This window comes from Aspergillus brasiliensis, assembly GCF_001889945.1.
Source record: "Aspergillus brasiliensis CBS 101740 unplaced genomic scaffold ASPBRscaffold_3, whole genome shotgun sequence".
Taxonomy (NCBI): Eukaryota; Fungi; Ascomycota; class Eurotiomycetes; order Eurotiales; family Aspergillaceae; genus Aspergillus; species Aspergillus brasiliensis.
The window spans coordinates 1,939,576-1,966,381 of NW_027137444.1; the positions used below are offsets into that span (position 1 = coordinate 1,939,576).

The 26,806-nt window shown below is 50.3% G+C and overlaps 9 protein-coding genes across 9 annotated transcripts; 5 read left to right on the forward strand and 4 right to left on the reverse strand.

Moving 5' to 3' along the window:
* Positions 1-752: 752 nt before the first annotated feature.
* Positions 753-1,901, reverse strand: ASPBRDRAFT_193498 (putative formin binding protein; the record flags this gene model as incomplete). Its single annotated transcript, XM_067620628.1, has 2 exons — positions 753-1,613; positions 1,863-1,901. The coding sequence occupies 2 exons, from the start codon at positions 1,899-1,901 to the stop codon at positions 753-755; spliced, it is 900 nt and encodes a 299-aa protein (XP_067482054.1).
* ASPBRDRAFT_73086 (uncharacterized protein) lies at positions 1,863-6,455 on the forward strand. The gene is made up of 7 exons (XM_067629200.1): positions 1,863-1,991; positions 2,052-2,359; positions 2,433-3,458; positions 3,835-3,839; positions 3,889-3,995; positions 4,185-4,561; positions 4,621-6,455. Exons 1-7 carry the CDS (start codon positions 1,951-1,953, stop codon positions 6,252-6,254), a joined length of 3,498 nt encoding a protein of 1,165 aa, XP_067482055.1. The 5' UTR covers positions 1,863-1,950; the 3' UTR covers positions 6,255-6,455.
* A 2,549-nt stretch (positions 6,456-9,004) lies between these two features.
* Positions 9,005-10,624, reverse strand: gldB (putative glycerol dehydrogenase (GldB)). The gene is made up of 2 exons (XM_067624261.1): positions 9,719-10,624; positions 9,005-9,655 (listed from the first exon to the last, which is right to left on the reverse strand). The coding sequence occupies exons 1-2, from the start codon at positions 10,124-10,126 to the stop codon at positions 9,086-9,088; spliced, it is 978 nt and encodes a 325-aa protein (XP_067482056.1). The 5' UTR covers positions 10,127-10,624; the 3' UTR covers positions 9,005-9,085.
* A 1,276-nt stretch (positions 10,625-11,900) lies between these two features.
* On the forward strand, positions 11,901-13,331 carry ASPBRDRAFT_52813 (phosphatidyl synthase; the record flags this gene model as incomplete). The annotated part of the gene is made up of 1 exon (XM_067626951.1): positions 11,901-13,331. One exon carries the CDS (start codon positions 11,901-11,903, stop codon positions 13,329-13,331), a length of 1,431 nt encoding a protein of 476 aa, XP_067482057.1.
* A 1,023-nt stretch (positions 13,332-14,354) lies between these two features.
* Positions 14,355-14,915, forward strand: ASPBRDRAFT_40030 (uncharacterized protein). Its single transcript, XM_067624262.1, has one exon. It carries the CDS (start codon positions 14,449-14,451, stop codon positions 14,725-14,727), a length of 279 nt encoding a protein of 92 aa, XP_067482058.1. The 5' UTR covers positions 14,355-14,448; the 3' UTR covers positions 14,728-14,915.
* Positions 14,916-16,676: 1,761 nt separating this feature from the next.
* ASPBRDRAFT_193503 (uncharacterized protein) lies at positions 16,677-21,108 on the forward strand (the record flags this gene model as incomplete). Its single annotated transcript, XM_067620629.1, has 5 exons — positions 16,677-17,216; positions 17,264-18,739; positions 18,805-20,100; positions 20,151-20,231; positions 20,287-21,108. 5 exons carry the CDS (start codon positions 16,677-16,679, stop codon positions 21,106-21,108), a joined length of 4,215 nt encoding a protein of 1,404 aa, XP_067482059.1.
* Positions 21,109-21,270: 162 nt separating this feature from the next.
* On the reverse strand, positions 21,271-23,169 carry ASPBRDRAFT_147078 (uncharacterized protein). The gene is made up of 3 exons (XM_067619266.1): positions 22,387-23,169; positions 22,085-22,318; positions 21,271-22,008 (listed from the first exon to the last, which is right to left on the reverse strand). Exons 1-3 carry the CDS (start codon positions 23,145-23,147, stop codon positions 21,459-21,461), a joined length of 1,545 nt encoding a protein of 514 aa, XP_067482060.1. The 5' UTR covers positions 23,148-23,169; the 3' UTR covers positions 21,271-21,458.
* Positions 23,170-24,241: 1,072 nt separating this feature from the next.
* Positions 24,242-25,346, reverse strand: ASPBRDRAFT_40033 (uncharacterized protein). Its single transcript, XM_067624263.1, has one exon. It carries the CDS (start codon positions 25,253-25,255, stop codon positions 24,386-24,388), a length of 870 nt encoding a protein of 289 aa, XP_067482061.1. The 5' UTR covers positions 25,256-25,346; the 3' UTR covers positions 24,242-24,385.
* Positions 25,347-26,125: 779 nt separating this feature from the next.
* On the forward strand, positions 26,126-26,521 carry ASPBRDRAFT_27810 (acyl carrier protein; the record flags this gene model as incomplete). Its single annotated transcript, XM_067622436.1, has 1 exon — positions 26,126-26,521. One exon carries the CDS (start codon positions 26,126-26,128, stop codon positions 26,519-26,521), a length of 396 nt encoding a protein of 131 aa, XP_067482062.1.
* Between the last annotated feature and the right edge of the window lie 285 nt (positions 26,522-26,806).

Sequence of the window (26,806 nt, forward strand, 5' to 3'; positions counted from 1 at the left end):
TGCGCCAAATTCCCATCGGCAGCGAAAAAAAAAGGGAACCAGCCAGTGGCAACTCAACCCGACAACCATGAATGGCTGCACATCTTTCAACAACAGCATTCATTGCAATTATTATTGTGAAGCTATTTAAATTTATACTGATTGATAATGTCGATAACAGACTACATGACCTTATAGAGTCTCAAATAGCTTCATTATCATCCCGTCTGGCTACCTGCTTTTATGATCTTACAAGCCTTGAGGTAGCCTCAGCTGGTCTTCTAATGAGTTCTATGAGATAAGTAATCGGCAGATCTACTTGCATCTTTCTGGCGGGTAATGCCTTTCTCTTACATGCTGTCGATATCAACATCAGTCCCTGCAATCAGCCTTGTTGACGTTGGCGCGTACCCCGATGGAAGCAGCCCATCGCCGGCCTCACGTCTGTGCACAACTCGGGCCAGCCGTTCTTGATATCCAGCTTCAGGTTCCACACCTGTAATTCTGTAGACGCCAGATTCAGCAATCTGCGTGATGTTCGGCTTCCGGTTCCTAAACACGATCTAGCCCTGGGATCGTAAATGCATTCCTATCCATCCTGTTCAGCAGTTTTTGCTAGATCCCAGCCGTCCTGGCACACGGTAATCAAGCAGTTTCACTCGCTAACGTGATGATGCATTGCCAGACAATATTTCACTGGAGCATTGATGAGCACCCCCGACACGTAACAGCTTCCTGCAGTTTCGTGAAACGTATGCTGTGATGTTTGCCCGTTATTTTCTCATGACCTTAGCCTTACGCTTTTTGAAAACTACCCCTGTAGCTGGGGTATCCTCTGGCTCCTCCTTTGTCTCGGGAGCCGAGGGGGCAGTCTCGCTCTCTTGCTTGACCTGAGACGGCTCACCGGTCTCAGGAGCTGCTGCATCCCCTTCCGGTTTGACCGGCAGGAACTGACCCTTGGCGGAGTCCGATGCCTTCTCAGGCTCTGCCTCCGGCGCCGGCTCCGCAGAAGCTGAAGGTTTTCCCTTTTTGATATCTTTTGTAGACTCCAAAAGCGCGTCGAGATCAGTGTCCTCTTGGGCGCCCGGATACACTCGTGTCCGAGAGCCCCAAGCCTTGCTGACGAATCGTTCAGCTTCCTGTTTCGCCTCCTCTTCCTCCTCGTCCCGCTCTTCATGTTTCCGTTTGCGTACCCCTAGCGATTGACTGGCTTTTAATTCCTCCGCAGATTGGACGACTTTCTCCGACACCGTCTGCCATTCTCCGGCCAAAGCCATCTCACTGCGATATTCTTCCGGGATAGCTATACCCATCTCGGCGAGTTGTGCCATTTGTCGCTTTCTTTCTTCCAAAGAAACAGGTCGCTCCTGAGGTTTGGGCGCCGGTGCGGGCGCACGTTTCCAGGGCGCAGCATCCCCGTCTTTCCCATCCGCGGACCCGGCCACGGTCTGGCGCAGTCGCTCAACCTCATTCTTTGCTCTCTGTGTTTCGCGTTGTTGTTGTTCATTGCTCCGATGGATGTCGCGAAGGAAGCGCTTCAGATTGCCCTGGTGTTTGGCCGTAGCCTCATGTTGAGACTTTTCGAAGGCGGTATCGCGAATGAAGATCTTGCATTGCTTGCACCAAAACTTGGGCTGTATTGAAGTCAGTAGTGAGACACGGGAAGAGGAAGAAAGTTTCTGCCTACCGCTGATTTCCAATACTCCGCCATGGCTGTGAACCACTTGCTCTGAGTCTTTCTGTAATCGGAGAGAATGTGGATGGACTGCTGGTCGCCAAGATGATATCACGCCGGCCTCTGCGTTCCCGGCCCCGTGCCGCTAGTCCCGATGGGGAATTCAACTGTCGCCTGCTCAGTACTTTGTGAGACTATAAAGGGAAACCTTGATTCTGCAGTGAAAAATGAAGAAATTCGAGGACATCAATACTTTTGGCGGCTGATTACGCCTATCCGGAGATATCATTGTTGCAATGGCTGCCTCTACGGTGGTCGAGTACGAGTTTGGCGGACCGTAAGCATGCGCCTACCCCGGACCCCTTGGCCTTGACAATATTGACTAAAATGCCGGTAGTCTAGGAGCCGCTGCCATTACATTGGGCCTGCCTTTACTCCTGTACTTCTTTGCCTTCAGCTGTAATGATGTATCGGGCTGTCCTGTACCTTCGCTCCTGAGCCCTCGCACCTTGACTTGGGAGAAATGGACCGCGGAGACCGAGTGGCCTGAAGGTGGAATTTGGGAACTCTTTGACTGGAAAGTGATAGGTGCAGTGCTGGCATACTATGCCTGTGTCTTACTTCTCTGGAGACTTCTCCCGGCGCAAAAGGTTCATGGAACGAAACTGGTCCATCACGGCCGTCCGCTCGAGTACCGCATGAATGGTAAATATATAGACCTATACCCCAGGCTGCTATCTTTGTCGGTTCAGGACTGCGCTGACCACGACTCCTATAGCATTCTCGACCAGCGTTGTTGTGTTTGCTGTCTCCGCGATCGGCACCTACTTGAAAGGCGCCGACTTTCCTATGTGGACGTATATCGCGGATCACTATGTGCAAATCTTGACGGCCAATCTATTGATATCATATGCTCTCGCCACCTTCCTCTACATCCGCAGCTTCAGCGTGAACACCAATTACCCCAATAAGGATCTCCGCGAACTAGCAGCCGGCGGAAAGACAGGAAATGTTATCTACGATTTCTACATTGGCCGGGAATTGAACCCCCGTGTCACTCTTCCACTCTTTGGAGAGATCGACATCAAGACCTGGTGCGAGATGTATCCTGGCTTGACGGGCTGGATCCTGCTTGATCTTGCCTTTGTCGCGAAACAGTATCGCACCTACGGCTACGTCTCTGACAGTATCCTGTTGATCACCTTCTTGCAGGGATTTTACGTGCTGAACAGCCATTATAATGAGCCAGGTCTCCTGACTATGATGGATATCACCAATGACGGCATGGGATTCATGCTCTCCTTTGGTGATCTCGCCTGGGTGCCCTTCTTATACTCAACACAATGTCGGTATTTGTCTGTCTACCCGCTGCAGCTGGGATGGTTCAACGTCGCCGCTGTGAGCGCCGTCTTTGCCCTGGGATTGTACATCTTCCGGGCCGCCAACGATCAGAAGCACATGTTCCGCACGCACCCCAACGACCCGAGTGTGGCAGGCCTGTCATATATTCAGACCAAGCGCGGTACTAGACTGCTCACAGCTGGATGGTGGGGGATGTCTCGGCATATCAACTATTTTGGGGACTGGCTTCAAGCATTACCCTTTAGTTTGCCCACGGGGATGGCAGGATATCTGGTGCTTCCGGCAGGGAGTGTTGTGGCTGCCTCGCAGAGCTTTCAGATGATGGACGGGCGCCAGGTCGTCCAGGGTGAAGCCCAAGGCTGGGGTATAATCTTCACGTATTTCTATGTACTGTACTTTGCAGTCCTATTGATGCATCGGGAACGCAGAGATGATGCTATGTGTGAGGCAAAGTATGGCGAAGACTGGGGAAAGTACCGACGGGCGGTCCGGTGGAGAATCCTGCCCTGGGTTTACTAGATGGTCGATATATAGATAGCTAGGCTAAGGATGTTTAAATGGAATCAAGTGTATGGAGTCTATTAGATATTGGCCAATCATCAATATTCTGAACGTCCAAATAAGATGGTGTTAATCTGCAGATAGCGGAGATGAGGGTAATTCTGCCTATAACTCTGATGGTTGGCAGGGCAACGGGACAAACGGCGACCGGACCACAACAGCAAATCCACTTCACTCTCCTCCATCATCCTGCCCGCGTTTGTATATTCTGTGTTACGCTCTATCGCTATTAAGTATCATCCTTTTATCTCACAGAGGCCCGGTAATTTATCTCATTACGTTCTGCAAATTCACTATCTACCGGCTTCAAGCCTTCCTTCCGTGTCTCGCTTGACGTCAGCGCCGGACACACATTCCGCCGCGGATTCACCATGAAGATGGCGGACTTTGTCTGTCCTTCCGACACATTCCAGGCATGGTGAGTTCAACCTTCTCTTTGGACGGCCTAAAGGTCCGCTGTCTGTTTGGAGCTCGATGTGGGAGATTGTTGCGCCACCCGCCATGTTGCGGCCCCTTTTCTCCCACCATCGCCAGTTCTCCCATAAACACCGTTGAGCGGTGATCGATGCCTTATTATAGCCTCACTAACATTTTATCCTCTTTACAGCCCTCCACATTTACGGACCACCTTCTCCCAAGAAGACAGATTCAGATTTACCCCGGTCAAGGCTACCAGAACAGCCCCCCGCCCCTGGGAACGCAAACCGTCGACCGCGTTCCGCGCCCGCGGCAAGTCGCGTAAGGTCTGGAAGCGCTTTCGAACCTCATTCAACAGCATGAAAGCTCTGCAGCAATTGATTGCGGCAGAGCGTCATACAGTTGATGACGACCTGCATTTGGAAATTAATACGTCGCGGAACCCCGGCCTCCGTCGCGGTGTCAAGCGCAGATGTTTTGCTCTGGAAGCGGACGACTTGGAAGAGGGTTTGCGCGGGCGCTCATTCTTGGAGACGCAATGGGAATCCGAAGCCAATGGGCGGCGACGTGAGTTCTCCAGCCTGTGCTCTAGGAGGTTACCCAGAAGTATAGGCTAACGGCCCTAGGCAAACTCCCCCTCATCTACAGTGACTTTGTCGACATCCCCGATGAGCCGGTTGAATACGACAGCCTACAACTAGATGAGTCGTGTGACGATGTGAAGAACGACCAGGAAATGCCCACGTCGACGTTGGAGGAGGAGCTCGAGAACCCTGCCGATACGGACGAATGCCCCAACCCGATTCCGGAAACCCCCACTAAGCTGGCGTCCGACGCAGCCTATGGCAGCTCGCTACATGGCCAGTCGCCGCTGGTGGTTGGTGGCATCGTGGTCGGTACCCCAGATTTAAGAACCCGCGAAGACGTCGAACAGCCGGCTGTGCATCTCTCCGACGCAAGTGAAGAGGAACCTACGACTCCGGAGGATGCCGACCATGATGATAACACGGTACCTACGTTGATCGGTGAAGTGCACACCGACGAAGCACCCACTGTGCCTGTCGACGGGGAATCCCTCGAGGAAGCGGCGGCGGCTACGGTCGCCGCGCCTGTGCAGGAATTAACGACTGAGCAGGAGTCAACGCTCGTTCGGTCGGCACTCCGAAGCTCATTGGGCGGAGAAGATACTGAGCTACTCAACAACTTCTTGTCCAAAGCCAAAGCCAAGCGCGAGGCCAAAGCAGCCGCTATGGCCGCCCCGGAGCCAGAAAAGTCTGAGGCGGAGGTGTCGGTTGTTGTTGCGTCTCCTACGCCACCGGCGCGCCGCGCGCTGGAGGACCTTGATACCAATTCGCCCTCACCGCAAAAGCCTCAACCGTCGCCTACCAAGGAGAAAGATGAGGCCAGCCCGCAGCCATCCAGCCCTCGACGCAGCACTCGGCCTCGCACCGCTCGCTCTTCCAACCTGTTGACGACCATCACCGCTGCGGCTGCAGTACGCAACACCCTGTCACTGCGCCGTGCCAAGGGCACAGAATTCGTCTTCTTGCAGCGCACCGAAGCCCAGGAGCTGGCCCTTACGACGCGGCGCAACACGCGACTGAACAAGGGCAATGCACTGGCACCGAAGTTCGTTTTGCAGGGTCTCACACGCAAGTCGCCAGAGTCGGGGAAAAAGGCCGGCACCGCCCCTTGCACCGATGGTGACACGACGGGAGACCTGTCGGAGCGACCACACAAAACGGCGAAGAAGCATGTGTCGTGGAACGACGAGGAACTGGTGCAGTTCGAGGACGGATCAGAGGCAGCAGCCAAGGGTGAGGAGCATGACGTTGCGAGCGGAAGCAAGGGCAAAAGCCCCGAGAAAAGAAAGGCAGCCAGTAGCCGAACAACGCGGTCTCAAATGGCGCAGAAGAGTGGTGGGGAGGATCGCGCCGATGCAGCGGCTACTGCACCCGCTACTGCAACGCCTCGGACGCGGCGCGTGCGCCGGCTGGGTCCCGGAGCACCCAAAGCCGTCAGCAATGATTCCCTGTCCTCTCCGTCGTCGAGCAGCGAGAACAGCGAGAACAGCGCGAGCACGGCCGGGCAGCGCAAGAAGCTAACCCCCAAGTCGCCGAGGCGGGTCCCGGCGACGCCGTCGAAACCTGCAAGCGACAGCATCAAGACATCACTGCGCAGCAGTAGCGCGAAGACCAACCTGCTGAAGATCAACGCTGGGTCGACGCCAGTGCCTCGGAGGATGCGTCCGCGCGCGTGAATATGATATCTGTTGATATCTTTGGTTTCTTCTCTTTCAGTTTGGCGTTTCGAAATGTGTACATACGGGCGGAAATGGAGGGAAGGCGTTTGGTCTTATGGCATGATTGTTGCAGAATTGAATTTAATACGTCATGAGTCTCTTATCATCCACTTCTATAGTGTAGCAGTAGTATAGTAGTAAACTGTATATCCCTAATCCAACCTCGATGCATCGCGCAACACATGGACCTCAGCCTTGTTCCACTATCACATTCAATCACATTCAGATCTGCACAATAGTCACATCCTTACAGAGATATGCACTGCGGGGTGGCAGTAACCAGGTTATCCATGGATACTGACTATCCAAGCTATACACACATACACATACACACCTTATATTCCCCATACATGATATATATCTGCATGTCTCTGCACGATGATATAACCTCTGCAATTGGGGGTTAAGGTTTCTGCCCTGCATTGTACATATACAATATAGCAGGGTTGCATGTTGGTGCAGTGGGAGTAGTAGTGCCGGTGAGTGGATGTGATATATATTTTGTGGACATTACGGAGCAGTAAATCAAATATATATTCGCATAGTCTACAGATTATCGAGGTAGTATATAGTGAATTGGTGGAATTTAATTGTATGAAGATACTGAGGGATCTAAACGCTTGAAGAATATATATCCTCGTCTAATAAGGATAGTTACTTCGTAGTTAATCTCGTGATTGCAATACTGCGGAGAAAGTATACACCACACCTCGTCTAAAACTACCACCACCACTATACTGAACTTCGACTATCATGATCATGATCATCATCTTTTCAAACTTTGGCACAGTAAACACATGCCGACGATCACCCTTCACACTACTACTAGTACTACAGTACTACACAACAACTCCCCTCAATCAACTCATCTCCATCCATGCGTCCATCCACACCACTAAGTTCACTAACTAACTACCCCAATTCCTCTTCCTCCCTTCCCATTAATCCCTCAATCACTCATAATTTACCCCACATCCCATCCCACCCTACTAAATATCTACGTAGTACTTCCACTTTGTATACCAAGAAAGCTAAGAACTAAGAACTAAGAAGCGCCAATCCACGCAGATCCAAGCCAAGAACACAACAAAGTTCAGCCCAGGATGGAATTAGCTTTTTTTTTTTTTTCCTTCGCTGAACTTGCCTTCTTATTCAGGGCGCATATCGCGGGTAGACTCGGGATATACTTGAGACATTACCTCGTACTTTGTGTCAGTAGTTAGTATAGTTTTGGTGCGATTGAGACATTGAGTAAGTGGTAGGGTTGATGGATGGATCTAAATTTCAGATAGTAGTAGTAGTAGTAACTGGTTCTGATTGATTGATTGATTGATCCGGGATGAATTTCAGGCACCAGTACCAACCGACCAACGAACCAACCAACCATAACCGATGTAAATGGTAGATATTCTGAACGAATGATATCTATCTACCGACCAGATAAGTAAGTAGGTAGCGAAGATAGATACTATCTACTCCTTAGGTATACTCCGTATTCAGAAACATACCAAGTGGACCAATATCCATATCATCCATCCAACATAAATAATCCCGCAACATACTACGGAGTACTAAGTATTAACACGTAGATACTACGGAATGTACACATTCAATCCCCGATGGAATATCCATACTACGTAGTTACTTACTTACTTAGTACTAACTCCATTTCTCCATCTCAACTGGATAAATAATTAGTTCAAACGGGGGTTTTACCCCTCTCTAGTCCGTAGTTATCTGAACCAGTCCCAATCAATCCAGCAATATGAACCCAGTAAATACTAGGGCTAGGGCAGCACCACTCACCCACTCCACCCAGCCCTCCACGAATAATAGTAGCCAATAGCCATGGTTATCTCCGTAAAGGGAATTAGTACGGAGTACTCCGTAATGAGTAAGACAAAAGCCCCTTACCCAATCCAGCCACTCGGTGTTTTAGGGCTTTCCCAGATTTGCCCACCGAGAAGGGAAGAACCCGGCTTCTATTCCGAGATTCTCCGAGGGACTTCGGGCGATGACTAGCCTGGTTCGGTTAGAGTCCCTCCCGTTCCATATTATGCTCTTTTTCTTTGTTTTGTTTCCAGGTACGAAACTGCCGTTCCCTTGGATGTTATGATGAAAGGGATATATACTATCCCTGTATTATAATGATAATAAAAAAGTAGTCATGATGGTCGATGAATGTTCTAGACTACTCTCTTTTGCCACATAACAGATAACATTATTCCTTCTTTCAGACGTTATTATTTCATTGTTTCAATGTGGTAGATATTCAAAAGAATTAAGGCTGTGGTAGGTAGGGGTGACGTCATTGCACACTAGCCCCGTCAACGCATGGAGGACAGTCCTCCGACTTCTCCGAGTAAGTACTAACTAACTAACTAACCTACTGGGATTAGTCCCGTCCCGTCTCCATTAAGCCACTGGATACAGGCTGTGATTCGGCTCGCAAGCAACCATGCATGCATGCATGAATGGGTTGAGGTTTCATTTTGCGAACTGTTGGTGGGAGCTACGCTGGATGGATGGGATTGGCGGATAGTCCTATTATGAAATATTATCAATTATTTTCTTTTTCTGAATATGAATTTTCAAATGATAGTCTTCTTGTTTCGTTTATTATAGGGGTGTGAAATACATGCTTCCTTTCTATACGTATTGTATTGTGGTGTAATTTGCTTTGCTTCATTTGCTAGCTAGGTACACATTTCGTCTCAGTCCATCCACTCATAAGCTCATTTTTTAACTGGTTTATGGCCTGCATAAATCAAAAATCACTCTATAGTTCTCTAAGCGGACAGGTTCTTGGCGGTCTCCTCGGGCCACACGTCGTAGCCAAAGGTGTCCTTCATGTTGACGAAGCGGAAGTGACGGCCCTCGGCCACCTTGTTGACGGCCTCAAAGTCCTCATCCGACAGCTGGATGCTCTTGAAGTTGGACTCGATGCGGGCCGGGTTGGAGCTCTTGGGGAGCACCACGTAGCCACGACGCAGACCCCAGGCGATGAGCACCTGCGCCAGGGTGTTGCCGCCCTTCTGGGCAATGTCGTTCAGGGTCTTGTTCTCGCTGACCCGCTCACCCGTCGTGGGCACCTGGTTCTGGGAGCCCAGGGGAGAGTAGGCCTCGGGCAAGATGTCGTGCTTGAAGCAGTAGTCGACCAGCTCCTGGTTGGGCAGGAAGGGGTGGATCTCGATCTGGTTGACGTGAGGCTTGATCTCAGCGTACTTGAGGAGCTTCTCCAGACCCTCGATGGTCCAGTTGGAAACACCGATGGCCTTGGCCTTTCCATCCTTGTAGATCTTCTCCATGGCCCTCCAGGTGGGCTCCGGGTTCTCAGTGAGATCCTTGAGGATCACGTACTATCCAAGTATCAAGTCAGCTCGATGCGATCGTAGTAGTATGGGAGGAGAAGATAAGCTTACCTTTCCATCAGGGCCGATCTTGGGCTTCTCCTGAGTCTCCTTCTCGGCAGCAATGGGCCAGTGGACCAGGAACAGGTCAATGTAGTCGACCTGGAGCTTCTTGAGGGAGCTCTCGACGGACCACTGCACATCCTCGGGACGGTGGAGGTGGTTCCAGACCTTGGTGCAGATGAAGATGTCCTCGCGCTTGACGGAGGGGTTGGCGGCCAGGAAGTCCTTGAGGGCGTCACCAACCTCGCCCTCGTTCAGGTAGTACCAGGCACAGTCGAGGTGACGGTATCCCGTGTTGAGCGCGCAGGTGACGGCCTTGTAGGTCTCACCCTTGGCACCCTCGTTGGCGAAGGTACCGAAACCGACGCCGGGGATCTTGACGCCGTTGCTGAGAGTGAAGGTCTGACCGGAAGACATGGTTGTGTAGGGGTATCGATGTGATGGAGAAAGAAGGGAATTGGGTATAATTGAAGGTATAATTGAAGAGGAGGAAGAGCTAGAGAAGCCGATCGATGAGTACAAATAGCGGGTGGGAGGGGACGTCTTTCGGTGTCGTTGGCGAGGAGGGGCTCTGGCAGAGGTAACTTTCCACGCAAGAACAGCAAGTGGGGTGGTGAGGGGTATGATGCTATTGTTGCTGCTGCTGCTGCTGCTACTGCTACTACTTCTAATTATATTATGCAGGGTCATTTCTTTGACTTTCGATTTACTGTACACTGGACTCTTTCTAACCAGCCATCTTGGTCAAAACCATCCCACGCTTCTTCTTGGTGTTCGGTTCTTTTCCTTCCAAGCTCCAGCTCGGGGGAGCTCCTGGTCAAATTTCCCAGTGAAGCTTCCATGACGGCATGGACACGTTTTGGTTTGGTCTGAAGACAGAAAACCCACTTTTTTCTGGATCCATTTTGAATTCCCAATTTCCCAAACCAGACGAGCAAATTGCAATTACCAAAAAAACGCGAGCCATGGAGCCCATGACATCACCGGGTGTATTGGTTTCGAAACGGCGCGAGCGTTTGACCCGCCGCCGCCCGCTCGATCGTCATCGGCTCCAGCGATCTGTGGCTCGTTCATGAGTGGAATGCCCGTAGCGACGAATCACTTTCCCACCACAGTCCCGCTGGCACCCCCTCCTGTCCACTCAACTTGCAGCAGTGTCTTCCTGCTTGGGTGGTTCGTCCTGCGAACAAATTTCCAGCCTGACCAATCACGGCGTCCAGAATCCGGTGATGCCACTCCCCAGTAGCCCTCCCGCCCCGCCGCGGTGGGCAAGTTCAGGCTGCCATCTGCAGCCACGATGCTGCGCCGGCAGTGAAAGTGGTGTGAAGAGTGGATCTCCTTTGGGTTTGTCTGTTTAATGCCTCAGAAACCCCGAATCTGTCCCGAAAGTAGCAAAGTAGCAAGTACGTCGCATGCATACTTGACTGAAATACCTGCACAATAATGGCATTTGTGTGTGTGTGTGTGTCTCTCTCTCTTGTTGTATGTGGTAAGTAGCAGTATTGCACATGTCATAAATTACCACCAGCCAGGGTCCAGCGGTCACCGTCCTGAAAGATTACCACCCGGCTCCACCCACAGCCTGCCCAGAAAAGTAGTGACTTCGTTTTTGTAACTTTGTAAGTCTTCTTCGGGAAACTAAACTACATCCATCGAGCTGCCATTGTTGGCTCCGCTCCCTCCCAGCAAACTGCGCAATGTCGCAGCTAATCAGCATCAGCTAATCACCTCCCCGTAAATAATGACGACGAGAATTCCTAGGGATGATGATACGCCCCTCCCAACCCAGTCGGTGGATCCAGATGGCTGATTTGGCCGCAGCGCTGTCTCCGTATGGCTGCACCCAGGATAAACACTCACCTCGCCGGTGGTACGCCTTCTCCCCTCCGTCCGCTGGACCTTACCGCCACTGTGTTTGCTGAAGAAAGCTTGTTATATATGTCCTCTTCGCCTCCCTTCTTCTCGCCGTTTTTCATCTTCATCCTTTCTCTTTCACATCATCCTCCTCCATCTTCCTCCGGTGACAATTCCTTGCAGGTGACGCCCGTTGGTTGTCTTCCTGTTTTCGTCTCCGAGTGATATCATCTCTTATCCATCCTATCTTATCATCGTCTCCCCCCCCCTCCTTTATATTCTCTCAAATCTTCATCAATTGAACCCTCCACCACCTCAATTCTTTCAGTAATTCATCATGCCTCGCTTCGACGACGCTGACTTTGCCGTGGACGCTGCCCCTGCCCCGGGTGCCCGCTCCCCCCGGGATCACCGTGGTAGCGCTGCTGGCTCTCTGCCCATCCCCAACGATGCTGGCAACACGGTTGAGATCCCGGCCACCCGCAGCTCTATCAGCGATGCTGCTCAGTACATGCACAACCTGAGCTTTGCTCCCTCCTCCCGGGACCGTCGGGGTTCCCGCAACTCCTTCGGCACCTCTCTGCCCATCCCCAGATCTCCCCGTGTCTCTCGCCTGTCTTCGGTGGTCACTGCCGATGTGTCCCGCGACATCCTGGCCTCCCAGGTCCAGGACATGTCCAAGGAGAAGGTCGCTGCCGCCAAGAACATGGCCTTCGCTTTCGATATCGATGGTGTCTTGGCCCACGGTAACGAGGCCATCCCCGAGGCCAAGGAGGCTCTCCAGATGCTCAACGGTGACAACGAGCTGGGCATCAAGATCCCTTACATCCTCCTGACCAACGGTGGTGGTAAGCCCGAGGACGACCGCTGCGCCCAGCTCACCGAGGTCCTGGGCTGCCCCATCTCCACCGACCAGTTCATCCAGTCTCACACCCCAATGCAGGCGTTGGCCGAGTACTACGAGACCGTCCTGGTCTGCGGTGGTGAGGGACAGAAGATCCGCAAGGTCGCTGAGAACTACGGCTTCAAGAACGTCATCCACCCCAAGGACATCCTCGCCTGGGACCCCACCATCTCCCCCTGGGGCTGCTTCTCCGAGGAGGACCGTGCCGAGGCCAAGCCCCGCGACTTCTCCAAGATCAAGTTCGACGCCATCCTGGTGTTCGCTGACTCCCGCGACTACGCCACGGACATGCAGCTCATCATGGACCTCCTCCTGGCTGAGGACGGAAAGCTGCTGACCCGCGCCAAGGACCCCGTTGCCTCCCGCATCCCGATCTACTTCTCCCAGGGTGACCTGGTCTTCCCTACCGACCACAAGGGTCCCCCCCGTCTGACCCAGGGTCTCTTCCGTATCTCCATTGAGGCTCAGTACAAGGCCCTCACTGGTGTCGACCTGGAGCGTGTCGTCTACGGCAAGCCCGAGCGCGCCACCTACACCTACGCCGATGAGGTCATGAAGGCTTGGATGGAGCAGATTCACAACGAGAACCGCCTGCCCCAGAACATCTACATGGTTGGTGACAACCCGGCCTCCGACATCTGCGGTGGTAACATGCACGGCTGGAACACCTGTCTGGTGCGCACCGGTGTCTTCCAGGGCAAGGACAACGACGAGAACAACCCGGCCAACTTCGGTGTCTTCCCCAACGTCCTGGAGGCTGTCAAGGCTGCCGTCCGCAAGGAGCTCGGCCAGGACTTCAAGTTCAAGTGGAACCCCAAGGTCAACCCCGTCCTCCACGGCGACGGTGCCTCTGCTGTCGAGTAAACGCATTCACATCGGCGGTTACTTATTCCTTTCTCTCCACACCTCTTTTTTCATCCATTTTGTTCACATCTTGATCGATGTTAGACATTTCTTTTGCATGTTACGGCTTACGGATTTGGACTACTGATATCCATCGTCGCTCCTGGGCCACAAAAAATCGCCATCAGCGAGTCGACTGATTTTGTTTTGGACTTTTTTCCTTTGGACTCTTTTAGACTGGGTTTTCTCTTTTCCCCCTTTGGGACGAATGTGCACATGCATGCTAGGCAATGCAAGGCAATGCAGCGTCACTGCAACCGATCCTGTTTCTCTTTTCTCTGATGTTCACATACATTTTCACATACCAATGATGTCTCTTCCACTGGGTTGGTTAGATGGATTGGATAGGTTCGGGTTCTACTATTAGACTTTGCTTGAATTTTTGTTGAGATTTTGGTTACATGAAATCTACTACGACCCTGCAATGTTGCAGCCGGTTTCTTTCCCACCCGATCATTACCCGTTCTCAGTAAAAGTAAACTCAATTGTAATAAACTTCGTCACGAAATAAAAACTTAACCGTTGAAGTTTCTTCCCAATTCGAGAAAAACCTTGGATAGCGAGTCGTGACGACATTGTCGCCGCGTGCGGTCGGACATTCAAAACTTAAATTTTCCTGCTGTCATTTCATGCCGTTCCCCATCCGAATGTCGAATCCTCAAATGAGCAGTGAGCAGTGAGCAGTAAATGAATGAGTTAAGTAATCTCGGTCCTTCGACCAATTAAATCACACTAGAATCTCAGCGGAACCTTCCGATCCATCTATCCATCCCGTTATACGAGAAAGTACTACACCGAGCGTTGCATCTTAGAAGTTAGAAGGGGGTTGGCCGCTTCGAGCCGAGCGATAGATACATTTCCGGTTCCCGTCCCGATGCTTGGCTCTGGGGGGGGGTTATTCTCGGAACATCCCGGGTGTCAAACTTCACATTAGACTAGGTCGTATCGAAATTAGTTATTAGTTTCGGATGGGTTTGGGGTGTTGGGGGCTTCTCGATTTGGTTTGTTATACGATTTTTGTGTGTTAACTGGTAACTCCAATTTATGCTGCATGTACTAATTTAGTGGATGTCATATCATGTCATGCAATGCCGTATATGATATGATGCACCTCGGTTCGGGCACAGGATGGCTCGCTCGCTGGCCCGCTCGGGCTGGAGGTGCGTGCTATCTACCGAATTCGGGAAAATGTTGTGCAGGTGGATGGATCTTGACTCTTATGGAGATTGGAGACATTAGGACATTTATGGAGACTCGTATGGAGGGGTGTGGTGGGGTTAGTGGTGTCTGTTTATTGGGTTGTTGTTGTGGTAGGTTGGGATGTCTGTGGTTACTGGTTAGTGATGATTGTATCTGAATAGATGTGGTTTTTATTCGAATGGTTGAATGTCATAATGGCGTGTATGTATGTGGGTAGGTTATTGTCTCCTTTCATTTAAGGGGTCACGTTTGTGGGGGAGGGGAAACTGGTTTACTACATATATGGTTGGTGGTTTTATCATGGGAATGTTGAAGGAAGGATGTTGTTATATTCTTGTGGGAAACAATATATTTGAAACGCTGTAGGTGCTAGGGGTTAGATGTAGATAGGGAAGCTGTCTACACATATAAAGACTAGACTCTACTGTTATTCCTTGTATGTTATATTAACTGCATTGGAGGCTGCAATATTGTGGAAATAGAGTCCTGAGTATGTGCACTAGATATGATGCTACCCCTTCCTGACTCATGACGAACAATAGTCGCAAGGGAATTGATTATCTCAATAGGCAGGGGCTGTTGACATGAGTAGCCCATGAATACCAATGTGTATACTAATGACAGCGGGTGTAGATTGATATCTACCCACGGATCCTACAGTGCTTTGGCTATGAGGTGAATTGGGATTCAGATATGCAAGTATTGCATGTATGTCGCTTCTTGTACTTTTGATGGAAGGACTGACCCGTCTGATCGAGTGTCATTCAGGTTCTTATAAATAGCAGGTCAGTTAGTGTCCGGTTTGAATCGCAACAAGAGCATAAGCACAACCTGCCATATTTGCCCGTCACCATCTATTCTTCTATGGTTCTCCAATCGACTGGTCTCTATATGATGTCACATTAATCATCATGGAACCAGCACGCCTGTAGTAGGGATTATCCTCCCACGTGGGAGCACTTGTGGAGATCGGTTTAAGCTTCTGCAACTGCTAAGCGAGATGCGAATCCATGTTTGTTGTTCTCTGTGCAACAATATCAGATACAAAGCAGGTTCAAGATGCAGAATGTAGTCACCGTTCTGGTATATCCCTGGCGAGGCTCTAGGACTAACCGGAATACCAGCGTTCCTAGAGTGTATCGTGCATCTTGCAGGTGAGCCGTCTTTGGTGTCACGCAGATATACCGAGCACACGGATAGAGAAGGTGATAGGCGTAAGTGTAGTCAGTCAACGGTAGTGGACTGAAGACTGTGAAAGTATCGGCCGCCAAAGTTTACCGGTTCCTGTTTCTTCTCTGAGTGTTCATGCGAGTCGACATAATGGTGGTCCATTGATCTCTGCTTATGTAGGTAGCTACTGAAGGAAACAAGGGGTCGGAGGTTCAACCGGAAGGGGTGCAGAAATGATGGAATGAGTGGCGACGAAGAAAGGCAGACAGGCAAACAGGCAAACAGACCAATTATCAGGTGACCGTCATGTGAAGAAACTACTTCAGTTCGCTGCTGCGAATTGGATATTGTCAATCAAGATGGCTTCTTACTGCCAACGACCAGGGACTTATCAGGCACAGTGAACGTCGCCGGCCAGGCGACACATCAACAATGCCCCAACCCAACTAAATTCTTCAACTATGAAATATGTATGTAGTTCGAAAAGGGTTTCCTGCATATCCCCTCTACTATCTTCGCGGCAGTGATCAATATCTGACCATTCACTCACTCCCTTAAGAGCCACTTTGACTTTTCAATAACGTTCTGGCCACAATTTGTATATGCACCGTTTCAGCATCTCAGCATCCGATATGGCCTTCTGTGAGGTCCAAAATTTCTATGACCATTGATATCCATAAGCGTCTGTTCGAAGCCTCAATGTGGAAATACAACTCGAAAGGGCAGCTGCCATGTGGATCTCCACTGTCTAAAGGAAGCATGTGCATGAAGAATGTAAGGAATATCATGCACACAAACTTTTAAGTGGGCATAAGCCTCAATCAATAACCTTATTCGATGGCCTTGCCACTTAATCAAGAAATACATCAAACTCAGAGCATGTACTAGGAGGTGATATCCCTACCAGTCAGGTTATGGAGCATCTCATTAGCATTTATGGTGGCAAACCAAGGGCCGCCTTGTGCTTTTCGCATACATCGCAATGTTCAGAACACGGGATTCCTAAGGGATCGACATCTACGCTATCTATCCTACTGCGGAGGACGCCAACGTTCGAATGTACGTGCCTGTTCTGCTTCCGTCCTCGCTGGGCCACTGAAGCAGATAATATCGACCATTGACCGGACAAGAAGAATAAAGTACATTCCGACTATCATAAGAGGATCCGATTTTTGCAACGATTTACTGCGAGTCGCCGGGCGTCTGTTCCTCTCTGGTTACAATGTTCGCTTGCAGGATGTGACACACAACTTGTCCAAAAAGCCAGGTCCACGACTGCTAGTCGACCTGCCACCTTACCAGTGGAACTATACAAGGGAGTATTGGCGCGAGACAAGATTAAGCCAGGAGCAGCGCCAGCAGTCGCAACCTCGGCATGACCTTTTGGGCAGACGAGTTGCGGGCCTCTCTAACACGACTTATGGCTGGAAGAATATTTTACGGCTCCGAGATGTCCCGTGGCTGAAGGACCATCGAGTGAGTGATAGAATAACATTCCTGATTATCATCTAACTATATGGCAGGTTGGAAGCGAGGTTTTGCTGCCCGGTGCAGCGTACATTGCTATAGCTATTGAAGCTTTATGGCAGATTAGTGCCACACCGTTCAGTCCGAGCAATGGCGCATGCTTGAAGGACTTTGAATTCCAACAAGGGCTTGTGATACCAGATACCGACTATGGAACTGAGATAATGACCCAATTGTCGCGCCAAAGCAATAAGGGATCCGGCTGGTATACATTCACTGTTGAATCACTTCTGGACAACCAGTGGACTACCCATTGCAGCGGCCTTATAACGGCTCGCAAGACAAAGCAGAAGATACCTTGGCAGCCTCATGAACAAATGGCGAAGACGCTGCATCAACGTACCCACCCAGACAGGTGGTATAAGACATTTGATCGAGTTGGGGTCTTTTATGGACGCACGTTCCAGCGCCTGGGAATGGTCGAATCCAACGGCCAAGATTACGCAGCAGCAAGTACAATCGGATTGAACCAAGAGAGCGGAACGATTGATGGCGAATCGAGATATATTTTGCATCCAGGAACTATTGATGCCTGTTTTCAGCTCGCCATTGTCTCGTTCGAGAAGGGACGGTATAATGTCATGCCGTACAGCACAATCCCGATGCGCGTCGAAGAGATGACCATTATGTCTCCCGAAGAGGCCGAAGGAAATGCATTTGCATGGACGGATGAGTGCCAGAGCCCTTTATTTCGGTCACACATACAGCTAGTTAGTTCGGACGGGCTCCTGATGCTGGAATGCAAGGGAGTTTGGTTCAAAGAGCACGAGATGAGCTGGTCGGCTCGCTCGACAGCGGTGGTTCCGGACCAGACGTACATGCAATACCAGTGGGAACCTGACATTGACTACGCAGCTGAAACCTTGGAAAAGACGCCTTACAAGTCGGTCGAAGAGGCCGTCGTTGTTTTATTTGGCCTGATTAACCACAAGCGGCCAGTACAAAGAGTGTTAATGGCTGCAGGAGACGACTATGGCCTTGTCGAAGTCGTGGCGCGCCAGTTTCCCGCTACTGGGAAATTAACAATTGCCGAGATGCTCGACAAGGATGCGAGAAAAAAACTGGAGTTTACTCTACCGGAGAATGTATCGGTGATCCAGCTCTCAGACATGTCCGAGTTGTATTTAAGCTCGGATGCGCAAGACCTTATCATTTTCAAGGGCCAGCTGAATACTGACATGAACCAGAAAATCCAGTCCATCCTGGCACCCACCGGTAGGGTGCTTGTCTTGGAGGATGGAAACACATCAATAAATGGCAGCTGTTCGGAATGTCCTTCCATGCTCTCCAGACCAGCTTTGGGGCTATCTGTCTCAGAGACTAGTCTGTTACTTTCCCAGGAGTTAGAACATGGAGATGACCGAGAACTGAAATTTGATGCCGTGACCTTAGTGGTTAAAGACAATCCAGATCAGCTTCTAATCAAGGGCATCGTGGAAACACTACAAGGTCTGGAATTGACCGCTGATGTAGTACATCTACACGAGACTAACCATGCATTTCACCAAAACACGGTTATTCTTGACGTCGACGGTAGCATTCTGTCCATCCCTCCGAGACACATTTTAATATGCTCAAGAAGCTGGTCCTCTCCGAAGAGAATGTGCTTCTCTGGCTCACATGGGGTGTCCACCAAGGCCACACTGCCGAGGGCGGGTTGAGTCTAGGATTCTTGCGAAGTGCCAGGCCGGAGCATCCTGGGGCCAAGATTCTATCATTGGATGTCGATTGGGAAGAGCCTCACCATAGCATCGGACAGGCTCTAGTGACAGTTTTGGGAGCTGCAGCACCTCGAAGCTCTGGCCACGAGACAGAGTTCTGGCTTCACGAAGGCATTCTACATACCAGCCGGTTGGTCCCCTGGGCATGGCCCGGTACATCTCCAAAAGGTAGTGATACGGTGAAATTGCCACTGAACATGCCGCTACAAAGCGAGTTCATGGAAGGCGAGTTGATCTTCAGGGCCAATGAGGATTTCATCATTGACTCCACGGAGGACGAAATATGTCTCCGGGTGGTGATGACTGAGTATCAGGACTGGGCTTGTGACCAACGCACCAAGCAACCGGTGATCGTTGTCGGCCATACAATCCCAAACCAAGGTGAAAGTACACATCGTCAGGTTGTCACACTCGTCGCGGAAAGTGGCTATCAGACCATCATCAAAACAAAGAAAGGTGTCTGTTTCGAATGTGAGGATCTCGACTCAGCAGTTCTTTGTGCTATGCTTCCAACTATATGCAGACTCCTTCTCTGCATGAATTGGTTAGGAAGAGTTCAAAAGGATGACCATATTCTGCTTTTACATATGCCCCAAGCGTTTGTGCAGTTGGCTATCAATTTCAGCAGGGAATTGGACGCCCAGATCACTGTCGTTGTAGCAACGCAAGATGAGAGTGACGAACTGTATGAAGCCTCGTTGTCCGGCGTTCCGATTGTCGTGGTTGAGGATGTACATGCGTCTCATATGTCGCCGGTCCTCGAAGCTACTTCTGGAGCCTTTTCACTGGTAATATGCAATCGTTTCTCAGCAGCTGGCCAAGAGGCATGGAGGCATATACAAGCAGCAGGTCGGTTTGTCTTATGCAATGGAGAAATAGAAGGGACACTGGATACAGGTCCTTTTACCAAGGGCGCATCTTTTCTGCCGGTGGATTACCAATTCCTCGGTACCCGACCAGAGATGACGGCTGAAATTCTACAGGATGGGCTGGAGCTTTTGAAGAAGAACAGGGACATCTGGACATCTAATGTGCCAGTGTACAGCATCGATCAATTGCCCACGCAGCCGAATAGCCACCAGTATAATGCCTCCTTGCATTCGGGTGAAGAGGTTCATGCGGCGCAATTGTACAGGTATTTCAGGCTGATGCAGGCAATGAGTCCGATATGAGAGCCATTGTCGCTCGAGTGATGAAGGAGAAACCAATTCGCGGTGTGGTGCACGCTGCAATGGTGCTGCAGGTAAGCAATCTAGCTATCACTATTCTCAACCAACGTGAGCTGACCGAGCTATCAGGATGGCTTGCTACAGGGCATGACAGCAGCACAATACCAAGCTGCCGTCACACCCAAGGTTCGCATAGCACAGGTTCTTCATTCCGTTCTCGCCAACGCCCCACTAGATTTCTTCGTCATGACCAGTTCGATCTCAGGCACAATAGGCACACCAGGCCAGACAAACTACAGTGCCGGCAACAGCTTCCTAGATGCGTTCGCAGTGTACCGCCAGTCCCTCGGTCTACCCGCCTGCTCCATAGCGCTGCCCATGCTTCTCGACGTCGGAGTAGTGGCAGAGAACCAGAATATTGAGGACAGTCTTCAAAAATTAGGTTTCTACGGAATCGACGAGGTCGAGATGCTCGAGGGCCTCGAAATCGCCATGTCCCCGAACAGTCCCAGTCATCTCGTGCTAGGGCTCGATCCTTCCCTGCTGCATCGCTCCGCCGGTACGAACCGTCTATTCTGGCACGGAGACGCCCGTCTGCGCGGCGTGCAGCGGGACTTGGACCTGTTGCAAGGTTCGCTGAGAGCTTCTAGACCGGACGGCGATCTTCTCGGTGATGGACAAGAGCTTGATTACGAGATGCTGATGGCCCGCGTTGGCGAGAAGATTGTGAAGAAATGCGCCAGTATGCTGGGACGCGATACTGACGAAATCAACTTTAGTAAAGGGACCGTCGCTTCGTATGGACTGGATAGTATGATTGGGTCGGAGTTGCAGCAGTGGTTGCTTGGAGAGTTTGGGCTGACGTTGAGTTTCCATGCATTTACTGGGCCGGAGATGACCTTTGAGGGATTGACGAGACAGGCGGTTGAGTCGCTTGGGGGAGTCCGCTGAGTGGGAGGTAGTAGGAATGGGGTAGGAGGGTTTGTGCAACAATTGTATACAGTATGACAAAAAAAATGCAAGTTTATCCATCCATCTCTGCTCTATTCTCCTTGATGACTTGACATGCTTGAAGTATGAATAAGAGAGGCATGACTCTTAGACTTCCTTAGTAGCAGAAATTCTATTTTGTTATTCTAAACGTCGCTTTTTGAGGATCTATCATGACCCGAGCCCTGACCACAAATGCAATATAAACAAATCCACTTTTCCCAACCCAACACCCACACAGCAGAAACAAAGCAAACCAATATCCCATAAGCACAACCAACAAACACAAACCAACTGAAGTAGATAAAAAATTAATCCCTCTTCAACCCCACCCTCCCCGACCTCCTCAACCCCAAAAACCCAACCGCCGTACAAACGACCATCAACCCAAACATGGTCCAAAAACTCGCCCGATACCCCACCATCAACGCCTCCTTCTCTCCTTCTCCAGCATTCTCCCTCTGTTCACTCACCACAGTAGAAATGACCTGCAACACCGCCATCCCCAATGCACTCCCAAACTGCGCCGACGTATTAAACACCGCGCCCGCCAACGCCTGCGTATCATCCGGAAAGACGTTCGTAATGACGATCAACCCTACCGTGAAGAGCGCGTCCGCGCTGATAGGTTGCAGGAGCTGCGCGACGAAGGCATTCGCCCAGTATGTCCAGGTGGGGTTGATCACGGCCATGAGGAGTGGGGAGAAGGCGCAGAAGAATGAGGTGATGGTTACGATCCAGTAGGCGGGGATGCGGTGGACGAAGAACCCGATTACCAGGTTGATGAGCACGCCGACGATTAGGCTCGGGAGGATGCGGATGGATGCGCCGAGGGCGCTGAGGGATTGGATTTCTTGGAAGCTATATATTTTTTTCAAGTGTGGTGTGTTAGTGTTGAGAGATAGGAGAAGAGAGGGAGGAAAGGGATTTGGCATACAATAGACTGGCGAAGAGTTCCATGGAGTTGATAACGGCGTTGGAGAGGGCCACGGTGGCGCAGATGCTGGAGAATGAGGTGTTCTTCCATAGTGCATTCGGGATTAGGGCTGGTTTGCCGCGCTTTACTTGGAAGTGTACCCAGGTGATGAAGGTGGGGAGGGCCACGGCCGCGAGGCAGAGGATGATGATGCTTTCGGCGGAGCGGATGCGGGAGGGGTTGGCGCTGAGGATGCTGTATTCGTGGTGTATGTGTCAGATGGGTAGAGCGTTATTGTGTGAGGTTTGGTAGGAGGTTCTTACGCAAGCAAGTAGCAGAGCAATGCCATAAAGGCAGAAGCTAGTCCAGCTCCCACCCAGTCGATCTTGGTCCGGACATTGCGGAGGATGTGTCCATCTCGCTGAATTGGGCTCTTGGGCAACGACCACAGTCCGACGACAGTGAAGAAGAGAGTGATCCCTGCGGCGATGTACCAGCCTGCGCGCCAGCCAATCGTGTCGATGAGAATGCCGCCGACTACGAGACCCAGGGAGAAGCCCAATGGCTGGCTGAGACCGATGCAGGAGAATGCCAGGTTACGGCCTTTACCGGGGGGTAGAAGCTGTGTGACGATGGACACTGAAGACGCGAGGTGCATTGACAGACCCACGCCTTGGAAGGCTCGCATGATGACCAGCTCAATGCCGGTTTGTGAGAGTCCCTGTCCGAGCATCAAGGCGCCGCTGGCGAGCGATCCGACTAGTTCCACCCATCGGGGCCCAATGGTGTCGGCAATTGAGCCGGACAGAAGAAGGGTAGAAGCCGTGGCGAGACTGCATACCGAGGAGGGCCATAGGGAGAGCGAAGGGGGCAGCTGGAGGTCTGCAGTGATGGTGGGGAGTCCGACTACCACCAAGCCATTGATGACGCTGGCCGTGAGAGTGACGGCAAACAGCTGGGTGATCACGACGACTTGTTGCAAGCGCGACTTTCGATCATCGCGAGCAGCCGGGAGTCGAACTTCTTCGGCGGAGAGACGCAGTGAAGTAGCCTCACTGGTAATTGTCGTGGTGGTCGTCGACATGGCGGTAGTGTGCGAAAAATTTGATGGCGACGCCGAGAAGCATTTCATCTTTGGATCCATTTGCGGGGACTCCGCAATGGACCCGCCTTGCCCTGACTCATTGCCCTAACCTTTCTCTATCGGGTGGGCGCCTTCCACTGATTATGATATAGACCATATAGTGGTATATCTGAATAATGACATCTTCTCCTGTTCTATGACATGGTTATATCGCTGAGAATGTAGGTATTCCCTCGCGTTGTCAGCCCAGCCATATTGCTCAATGGCATATGCGTCAGTCCCTGTATATTAGGTTATGCCAGCACTGACAGTAGAATACCAATTAATTATTGGGATCAGAAACGGAGGATAGTATTCAAGCACAGGCCCCACACAGTATTCTTAATGAGCCTCAACCTACCAGTCATATTAAGTGAATGCAAATCAAGCTCCCGTGGAGTTAGTGTGATACTATGTATACCAACCCACATATTCACAAATAGACAGAATAGAGAGCTAAGACGCGCCCCACATTCTTCTCGGCGAGTAGCTCTAAAGGTTTGGTGGTTATGGACAGAGAAATGATTCATTGCTATTGACTTTAAATACCTAATTTGATTTTGAAAAACTTCTCGTGCATCTTTTTAAAGAAAAGTCCTGCTGGGACTTTACCGTCTCGGAGGTATGATCATTAAGTACGTCGCTTGCGAGATCAGAGTGGAACCGAACCGTAGGTAATGATTTCAATCTGGAGGGCTTCTATCTGTTCAAAAAACGCTTGAGAAGGCATGTCGTGGCATATAAGCCCTGGGGAAAGAGGCTGGTGGTCGACACAAAGCAGATAGAAATATGAAACGTAAGTGGTAGGACCTTGTCGAGCTTTATAGGATGCTCTAAAATATCATTCCCCATCCTCAGTATGGGCCAAGATGCTTCCTGTGGGTACCTGGAGGCACAAAGGTGCTGCTAATAATAGGTGCAGATAGCGTAGGTTTACCTGTTAATCACAGGGCCGTACTTCCATGACTTGGTTTTTGCGAGCCACCTACAAGATGACTGATTGGGAGGATGTAATTCGTCAAACAATTATCCCTCATTACTTTTATGAGGAAAAGGCAACATATGCGAAGGATTGCAGCGAGAGGTACACTCTGTCCGGAAATCGCCTTTACCACCTATACTCTTCTATTGAATCCCAAACCCTAAGGCCAAGATGCGCTAACCATATTTATTAGAAATGAATTATAGGATTAGATTGTCTAGTCCACGTCCATTTCCATATATACCATAGTACATTCTTTTCTGCAATCCCACATTCCTACTGGGACAGTCCCACTCCACGCGGTGCGGAAACCTCTTCTTTGATAATATGCCTCGTTGCCTAGTTCCCTGATAGCCATCAATACCAACTTCGATTTGGCTGTGTTGTGGATCTTTTCTTCAGGCGTTCTTATCTTTACGCCTGTCATAATGTCCTTCTGTCGATTGAGGTCAATTCCTTGAAGCGGGATGGTGGTCGCTGAGCCTGACAGCAGTCCTAGCCCATGGATCAGAGCTGTATTCTTTGCCGTGATATTTCGCAGCCTCGGACCGTTTGCATCATCATCACTGGCCACCAACCACTGGATTTCCCTCAACACTTGAGCGCCCAACCCAGCAGCCTGGCAATGCGGCGACACAGCAAACGCGGTGACTTCGAACTTTTGCACGTCTTCTGCTCTCCGCTCAGTCGTTCCACCACTGCGTCCTCGGTTTTCCCCCTGAGATTTTTCCCATTCACTGCCGCTCCGATTCTTGCTCCATTGCGCGTATGTTTCAACCTCCCCGTCACCAAAATCTTTCACACTACCCGTTGCAAGCACTTCGCAGAGTTGTGGCTGTTGTTGACCTGCTCCATCCGATGTGACACGGACCAGGACGATGGTGAAGCCGTCAGCGCCAATAATATCTGCTAGTTGTGCCGGATCTGCCATGCGAACATGACTGGTCCCAAAGATCTCGGGATGTGTACAATATGTTGCAGTATACGAGTCATTCAGGACCTTCTGGATGGCTTTTAGGAGAGGAAGGTTGGACGGGGTGGGCGTGACATGTTCCGGGAGCAGTAAAATTGGAAGAATAGCATGCATTTTTTTTTGAATCTTCTTGGGGAGATGAGAATATAGTGGTTGATTTGGAAGATCTCGTTTTGTGTGTATAGAGGACGATGCAGGATAAGAGAAATGGATGCATTTTAAAAATGAATGAGACGTCCCTTATCTTGTAAGGGGGAGTGTGTTCGGTCCAAAGCTTATCCGTAGGGCGGCATTTCTTATCCGATACCGCGGGCTATACAAGGAAAGCCTCGCTCTAACACCGCTAGAGACATTTCTTAGGCGAGATATTGACGTTGCACCATGGCCGGGAAGCTTCACGCTAACTGTTGACGGGGTCCATTTACCTGTTAATAAATAGAAAATATTATGAAGGCCTGTTAATGTATCTGTTATTCCTGGGGACGTGTTACTATAGCTATACTATTATTAAATTATATTTATTGCATAGCTGTCTTTCTCAGTTTAAAACTACACAGATCTAATTTATAGCTAGAGAAAAGTGAGGGTTTTAAAATAAGCCTAATTTCAAAGTAGTTCCTAATTTACTATATATAATAAGGTCTCATGTCGCCCCATCTGGATCCAGAGTCTTACAATACATTACGAAGCTTGACCCTTGGCAGTTCGGATCAATTCTAAAAATAAAATTAGCGTATCTTAGCATGAGGGTGTGGGAATCAACAGAAGAGTGCAGGTGGTAAAGGCGATTTTCGGACAGAGTGTAAACGTGGGGTACTTCTGGTACTTCCTTCGCGAGACGAACCTCATGGACTCACTTCACTGGGCCATTGTCAAATCTGCAATCAGTCCAACAGAAGACGGACAGCTAACCATCGGGCTACGTACTGCGACAAACCTCTCTCCGATCCTACTAACCGCATCATATGGAAGAAGGACCCTCGCATGGGGGTCTATCACAACCGAAACCACAAGACATCAGCTAGCAGCAGCGGTAGAAACCGGGATACTGACACGCTGAAATCATTTCTAGCGTCCGTAGAAGCTGATCCAAAAACCATGCTCGATGACCCTGCATCATTGGAATTTGTCACTCGTGAACTGGCTGCCAAGATATATACCTTCATGCTACCGCCCTTGGAGGATTTGGACGGGGGCGTATCGCTGGCTGCACTGGGCGTCGATTCCTTGGTCACTATTGAGATCCGGAACTGGATGAAGAGGAACCTCGGTGGGATTGAGATTAGTACACTCGAGATCTTGAATACGGGGTCCATTGCTAGTTTAGGAAGATTGGTCATTGAGGCGCTGAAGAAGAAATCCGTTTCAGAAGGATTATGAGGGTGGAGGGGGATGATTATTAAAAAAGAAGGTCCCGTTAGAATTGCAGTTATGAAGTGGTGCTATCTAGTATTTGTGGTCTATACCGTGCCTAGGCAAGTATATCGGACACCACCCAAATTGAAAGGATACTATTTAAACGAACTTGAATTTTGGAGTAGGCATGCAATACCGCAGGAATTACTGGAGGTGTACAATTGAATATGAAAGTGGAATAGTGTACTAATATAGAGCCTGGAGCCACTAAGTAAGACTCCTACTACATGAATGAAGCCGCTTACAAGG